The 7,813-nt window shown below is 38.6% G+C and overlaps 1 protein-coding gene across 1 annotated transcript; it reads right to left on the bottom strand.

The window, feature by feature from the left end:
• Positions 1 to 1,631: 1,631 nt before the first annotated feature.
• Positions 1,632 to 4,586, bottom strand: LOC149003421 (FCS-Like Zinc finger 8-like). The gene is given in 4 exon segments (XM_089138025.1): positions 1,632 to 2,198; positions 2,299 to 2,847; positions 2,849 to 3,197; positions 3,287 to 4,586. Coding segments are annotated over 3 exon segments (963 nt in total). The 5' UTR covers positions 3,157 to 3,197; positions 3,287 to 4,586; the 3' UTR covers positions 1,632 to 2,092.
• Between the last annotated feature and the right edge of the window lie 3,227 nt (positions 4,587 to 7,813).

The raw sequence follows: 7,813 nt of genomic DNA, 5'->3' as shown, positions 1-7,813 counted from the left end.
AAGTGCAAACCCAAGACCTCCCCGTGAAAAGTTGGGCTTTTAATGTTAATGGCTCTACTAATCCACCATTCGCGACTCCTTCTTAATTAGATAATAACATTTCCTCTTTTTTTCACTGGACATGAGACATGAAACAATGCCGTGTGAAAAAATTGGAACTCCCATGTGGACCATGAGAATCCAAATAGGAAATCTACATAACCAGCTCTCTAACATATTGAGCAAATCCAACTAGGAAGAGTTGTTACATCAATTAATTGCTAACCAATCAGAAATAGGATACTCTCTAGTCGTTACTTCATAGGGCACTTTAGTTTTTTTTTTTTGGGTAAGGGGCACTTTAGTTAATTAATGCAGAAATCACATCAAATCAAATCAAATCAAATCTAAAAGACCTTTTATTAGTAGAAATTACAGGACATGAGACATGAAACATGCCGTGTGAAGAAAATTAGTGTCATTACCCATTAAACACGCCTTAACCTCCACAGGTTAATATGTCAGTGCAGCTCAAAACGCTTGGCCTTTTTACTGATTTGTCAAGGATCAGCTCTCCCACGGGGGGGGGCCCCCCCGGCCCCTCCCACCAAAAAAAGGGGGGGGGGCCCCGTTTTGGGGGGGGAGGCGGCGGGGGGGGGGGGGGGGGGGGGGGGGGGGGAAAAAATTTGATCTTGTTGTTGACAAAAAAAAAAAAAGAATCATTTAATCTTAGTACGAACCCAATAGGGCCCATCTTAGGTTTTCGGCCCAATAAAGTTATACTAGAAAACCCGAGGAATCCCGATGTTGATTCGCAACTCTCCGTCTTTAATGAGAGTGCTAGCAGCCGAAAGTAAACCTATCAACAGCTTTGCTTTGCACATAGTAAGCCCGAATTTGCTAGCCTGCAAGTGATCTATAAAAAAGAACGTTAAAAACGGAGCCAATCTACCTAATGAGCGATCCGTCTCCGACGATCAAGTCATTTGAATGTGAGCTGAAAGAGACTTGGAGTTCTTGGGAACCTTAAATTCAAAAGTCTAAAATTCATGTTCATTTGGTTGGTTTTTTAAATAAAAGAGATACTCTCAAAACCCCTTAGATTTGCTATAGCTCTCTATAGGAGATTGCTTATCGTATGATAGAAGCACATTAAACAAACCCTTTAATGGTATCTCCTTTAATGGTATTCGTATCTATTTCAAAATATTCTAATCCAGACAAGAAATATCCAACTCCAATCACGCATCCAGGCATGATGTTCATGCATGGTTGCATGAATCATCCTGTTGACAATTCATTATAATAAACTAATGCACTCTAGTCACTGTTTTGAGGATTTTAGGCGTGTGTCACAATACCAAATGAAGCAATAAAGGTAAACCCATCCAAAGACACAAGTCCTGAAGTGATTATTTGGATTCAGAAAGATCACTGTAGAACCATAACAGCAAGCAGAGAACATGCAGGAGAGGACTTTGACCATTGAAGCGAATGGTTCTCATCTGTAAAATTCATGGTGGAAGGCCTATTTCTAATAAAATATGAATTGGGTTCTTTTCAGTTCTTCGATTTACCCCTGAATTATGAACTTCTAAGGGAACAGAAACAATAAGATGCACGCACTACCAATAAAGAAAAGGGAACAGCCATGATTAATGTTCACTGCAATCATTTATCAAAAGAAGCCAAATAATAGACAGAAATTTTGATCATAGCCACCAGCATCATCATCACTTCCTTATGAAAATCACTAATAAAATCCAGAACTCTACAGATATTCCAAGCATCTGACCAGGCTTCTTTAATTTGTATGAAGAAACAGAGACAATAATTGAAGAAAGAAGGAAAACTACAAGAAAAAGGAGAACCTTTTAACACCTAGAAACAGATTCAATCTAGCCAAAAAGCAGAGTAGTCTCTTTCTTGATCAACATTTGAACCTATTCTGCCTAATTTCCGATGGATTTCTAGTTGACACCTCAGTCCTTCAATGGATAGAAATCTGTGTTTATAGAAAATTGACAATTTACAGATGATTAAAACCCTGCTTCAATTTGCTAAAACTTTTTTCTGCAACTTCTTGAAGTAGGGAAGAAACAGAGAGAAAGCATCAAGGAGTGATACCATGATCATCACCCAACTCAGGTTTCTCCATTCCTTCATCAAACATCATCTCCTGGTAGCGACATTCACGGCTGCAAAATGCTTTCTCGCCCCTGAAACACATTTTCAGATGAGAAAAATAAAGATTAACCAAGTTTCTCATGGTTGTTTTTCCTAAGAAGAATAATCTGATAACACAGAGTAATTGCTAACCTGTAGATGAAAATGTCTTTCCCCTGTCCCAAATCTTTCTTGCATGTGTAGCAGGAGCTGAGGAAATTTTCGGATGGGAAGTTCGATCCATCGGAAAAACAATTATCTTTTTTCGACTCAGATAACCCAACAACTCCACAGCAACTCTCAACAATGCAGTCATCAAAGATATGGGTTGTTTTAGGGTTAGGTCCATGAGAGATGACACAAGTGTAATCCTCCGAAAGCTCCATCTCAGTTGCAGACAGACAACCGGTAAAAACCCTGGAAGACACAGGAGTTTCAAGACCTGAATTTGCAGACCCAAATGGAGATTTGTTCGCAGAAAATGGAGATAAACCAGGAGAGAAAGAACCAAAATGAGAATTCCGGGTTTTGATACCGAAATCTACAGGAGATTTTGGGGATCCAGTTGGGGAGAGGACAGAAGGTGGAAGAGGAGGGATTTGAATTTTGAGCTGAGATCCAAACAGAACCATTCTGCTATCAGGCTTGGAGAACTTGTTATCAGTTTTTTCATCATTTAGAACATCAACTAGACCAAGCCCAACCTCCTGATTCAAGTTTCTCCCATGGATGCTTGTTCTCCAGATTAGGTTCCGGGGATCTGGGTGTGTTTCTTTCGGACCAAATGGGTGTTCCAAGACCAGAAATTTGTTTACTGTCAAGTATTGAAGTTGGGCTCATCACTGCATCTGTTTCAAAGAAACTTTTTGCAGTCAAACCGGTAAACAACCTTGGAGAACTGAAGAAAGAAGAACTGCGCCTGAGGTATCCTTCTGTGGGAGATGGGAGAGAGCCATGATCAGCCATGAGAGACTGCTTAGGTGTCACCGATCTTGATCTCTTCCTAAGCATCACTTCCTATAATCAGATTCTCCCTGAAACCAATCGTTCCTCTGTAAAACAGAAGATTCAAAATAGAGAACAGATTAGATATTTTTCTTTAATCTTTTCCAAACAAAAGAAATAAGTATTTTGAACTCACTTGCAACCATCGGGAGTTACAGAAAACTCATCGTGTATTGATGAAGTTAGTAATGGCAAAACTGTCTTCCAGCAATGTTCCACGATTAACCCAAAAGCACCCAGAAACCAGGAAAGGCAGAGACGAAACCCATAGAATCTCTCCTCACTAAAACCTCCAAAATGTCTTCTAGCAATGCTCCACGACTAACCAATAATACCCAGAAACCAAAAAAGCGGAGATGAAACCTATAGAATCTCGACTCACTAAAACCTCTAACAGAGGAAACGGGGAAATGAAAATGAAAAGGCACAGCTGTTTCGATTGCTAGTGGTTTTTTTCTACGCTAGCATCTCTTCCCAAGTCCCACCCAAGAACACAAACAAACAAGGGTCATGATCAAAACCAGAAGCGAATCGACAGACAAACAAGGAAAAAGTTTGTATTTTTGTTGCTATTTCATTATCAGTCCTGCCTTTATCTTTCTTTGTTTCTTTCTCCAGTATTGCAGTATCAATGGCTTCTACTGCTACCCACTGATAAAAGATTCAAAGGCTGGTTGCAAATTGCAGACAAGACCCATACCCAAAATAGTACAGACAAAAAAAAGATCAATCAACGTAAAACAAAGAGCTTTTCTAATTGGTACAGTGGTTCTCTTCTTTTGTATTTCTCTTCCCCTTTTCTTTTATAATCTGTCTTCAATCTCTAAGCTTTGTAAGACCGCCATGAGATTAACAGAGGCAGGATGGAAAATCAGAGAAAGGAAAACCCAAGAACTTAAAACCAGAAACCCATGATGGAGTGAAGGGGGTTCTTGAAGAAGGATTCAGAGACACGTATGAATGCAAATCCGGGGGCTGCTATAAGGGCAGTTTTCTGATAGCGGTTTTGAATAGCCACATGGGTAGAAAACAAGAAAAAAGCTCACACCCTTTTCAGAGTTTCTCTCCTTTCTGGGAAGGATTCATAGAGAAGAGAACAGAGAGACTCTGGACTCTGGACTCTGGAGCCCGGGTGTCCTTTTTTCTCTTACCCAAAGCTCCTTAGCTTCTCCTTTTCTCTCCACTGGTTGATTTTCCCTTTTTCATTTCTTTGAGAAGATGTTCCAGTTTTTGCTCTCTTTCAGGCCTGCCTGAATTGATATCACTGAATACGAATATAAACTCACACACTCGAAGGATGACGACAGGCTACGTTGATTACGTCTTCCGTACAACAGTCTACCCCTCTGAGCAGTGGATGAGCAGTAGAGACTAGAGAGCCTGACCCTTCTCTCTCTCTCTCTCTCTCTCTCTTCTGCTGTGAGAGCTGAAGCAGCTGATGGGAACTTAACTCCTCTTCCCTCTCCAGGCGAGTTTAGCACTTAACCTTGGTTTAACTAGATATCTTCTTCGATTTATATCCGGTCGGACCAAATTATTGGTGATTAGATGGGGATAACGTTAGAACAAATTTGGACCGATTTGGTAACCCACTTAAAAAACTATTTTGAAAAACTATTTGAAAAAGGCTGGTGCACTGCCACCACGAGCTGTTCTGTCTGTTCTCCGGCCGAATGGTCAACCGTTGACGATATATTGCTGATAAAGGGTAAAAGTCGGCGACATATTGCTGATAAAGGGTAAAAATTGTGTCGCCCCCCAACAATACGTCGAATAATCGTCGACACAAGGTACCGTGCTCCTAGCTTTGCGAAAGAAATTAATGTTATTAATTTTCTTATCTTCAGTTATTGCAATTAAAGACCTGTTGATATTGGTTTTGCTTCCAAAAACATGTTTTATCAAACGCTTATAAAAATACTTTTACTTTTAGAAATACTCAAAATTATTTCATCGAAACCTAAACAATTGGTGGACTATCAAACGAGTCATAGATTTCGGTGAAATTGTATAGAGACGTGCATTATCAATTTAACATTCTAAACATAAAAATTATACTAAAATCATATTGATAATGTTTTTACTTCCAACAACAAATTTTATCAAGAAACTTAAAATGGTATTTCTACTTCTAGAAATGACCAAAATTATTTCCGATATTTCTTGAAACAAAAATATCTGATAAGGGACAAAAAAAATTGGACCAGCTGCTCCACCAGAGTCCCAAGAACCGGGTTTGAACGGGATTGAGATCCTTTAGGGCTTCATAAACCATTGTATCCAAATGTACCGTGGTGGCCCATGGAACAGAACAGAGTCACGGATCGTCCTGACGATACGTACATGTCTATGATCATCATCATGATCATCATACCGAAACCCATAACACACCCATCCACATACATCTTCGGTTACGTAGAAGAGGTACCTAATAGCTGGTCCCACCTTAACCACGGTTAGAAAACTCTAGACCCCACGTCTCTTGTGGGTCCCACCTCCACCTCTCATCTTCTCTTTTGTTTTGTCTGAACAGTTTGATCATAATAAGTGAAAACGACAGTCCCCTTAATCCATCACTTGCTTCGGATGCAAACACGTGGCACAACTTTAATCACAAGACACTCTCGGACGTTGGATTAGAATCCTTAGAAATCCTCTTGGACGGCCTGAATTTTGCCTAGTGATATTTTTGTAAAACCAAGTCTTGTTTTGTCGTTTCTCATAAATAAATTAAGATTTTGTATAGAAAAAGGTGGAGTGGGACCCATTTCTGACATAAGCCACTCGTTTATTTTTCAATTTTACTGATCCCAAGATCACATTGGACCTTTTCTTTTAGTGCTTTTTATCGACCTTTTAATGATAACCAAAAATTAAAAATTAAAAAATTAAAAAAAAATCGACCTTTTAATGGTTAAAGTGTTAAACACTTAAATCTATCTTACTGCACGCGTGTGGTACGGTCACGGTCAAATTTGACAGTTTTACACGTGTCGAACTGATCTGCAGTCAAGGTACGAGATTCTTGATGACACATCATCCCAGAAACCCTAAGAATACATCTCTACCGTCCACGTGGACGGTCATAAAACGTGTTGATTTCTTAGATGTCCCGATTCGCTGACCCTTTTCAGCTCATACTACATTCATTGAAACTTACCTTCGCCGGGAAACGGTTTTGCCCTATTTAAAAGGAAAAAGGTAAAAGGTGAAAGTGAAAAGTAAAAAGCAACAAGTAGAACCATTTTGCCCTATTTAAAAGACGAGGCCACCGTCTTCCAATAAAGTCATTTGAGAAATATTTTCTTGGAGAACCCACACGTGGGCCCGATAGGGACCCACAAGAAGCTCAAACTTTATTATCTAGGGTGCGCATTGCTGGGTGTACCCAACGCAGAGCTGTTCTAGTGTTTGAAACCAACACTCCTTAGTGATGAGGTACGCGCGGACCCCACGGAACGGACACGGAAGGGCCAGCATCAATATCGGATGGCTCGTGGTGATGATCGAATAGTTATTTTCTTAGGTAGACTCTTCTAAATGGGTATGAATACATATTAAATACAAATTTTTGACTACCTGTTGACATCTTTACCATTTTATTTGTGAAAACTGAGTTCAAAATTTAAGAATTTCACAACTTTGGTAATTATTTGAATAGAAAATCTAGAAAAATAGTTGCATTTCTCAAGTAAAAATTATAAAAATAAAAAAATAAAATTAAATAAATAACTTAGACTAATGGATAATAATTGGTAAAAAAGAGATATATCGTATCCGCATCCTATTAGTAGTAGGATAGATTTGGATATTGCTAAATGGATGTGAATGAGAATTCAAAAGTAGAATTTTGGTTATCCATTTACACCCCATTACCGAACATTAGCTTCTGTGTAAAATCGTTTCGGCCGAGACTTAGAGGGGGTGGCTGGTGGGGGGGGGGTTTTGTTGGGTTTGAGTGTTTTGTATTTTATGCATCCATAAATACAATTATAATTAGGTTGTATTTATTATTGAAATAGCGGTTTGGATCAATTATTAGTTATGGTTTAAAATTATAATTATATTAAGATTAAAATTTAGGTTTTTATATAAATAGTTTATGTGGAATAATCTATGAATATCAATCATCATAGGAGATTGGAGAACCCATTCTAGGTATAGGAATTTGGGGCAAGCAAAAAGTAACACTTTGTGGGTGTAAGAGGTGAAATTTATTTTCTCTCGTGGACGTAGCCAGAATTTTACCAAATCCGTTAAATTCCTTGTGTGTACTTTGTTTGTGTTCTTCTTCGTTCATAGTTGCACATCCGTATCAGGTCTAGGGTACGGAAACGTGTGAAAAGGTGTATGTTCAAATATTGCATTTACATAAGAAATTGTCATTGTTATGCCAAAAACACGTCCACACTGTGAGAAATATCTGTCATCAAGTAGTAACAAGTGATTCCAATGCAAATCAAGTGTTTTAGGTAGTAATGATACAAATACCTAATAATACACCTTGAAGCTGGTCTCCAACATTCATCTATAAACAATTATATCCAAAATAAGCTTTTTCCATTTGATTAAACTACATCAAAGCTAATGATGCCTATGATTATTTTTCATATTTAGGTTGAGCTCATTAAGTGTAATAGCTTATAAAATTACAAGTTACCCC

The sequence above is a fragment of the Hakea prostrata genome, chromosome 10 (genome assembly GCF_041222555.1).
Source record: "Hakea prostrata isolate BN-2017 chromosome 10, UWA_Hpros_2, whole genome shotgun sequence".
NCBI lineage: Eukaryota > Viridiplantae > Streptophyta > Magnoliopsida > Proteales > Proteaceae > Hakea > Hakea prostrata.
This window is presented reverse-complemented; position numbering and strand designations above follow the sequence as displayed.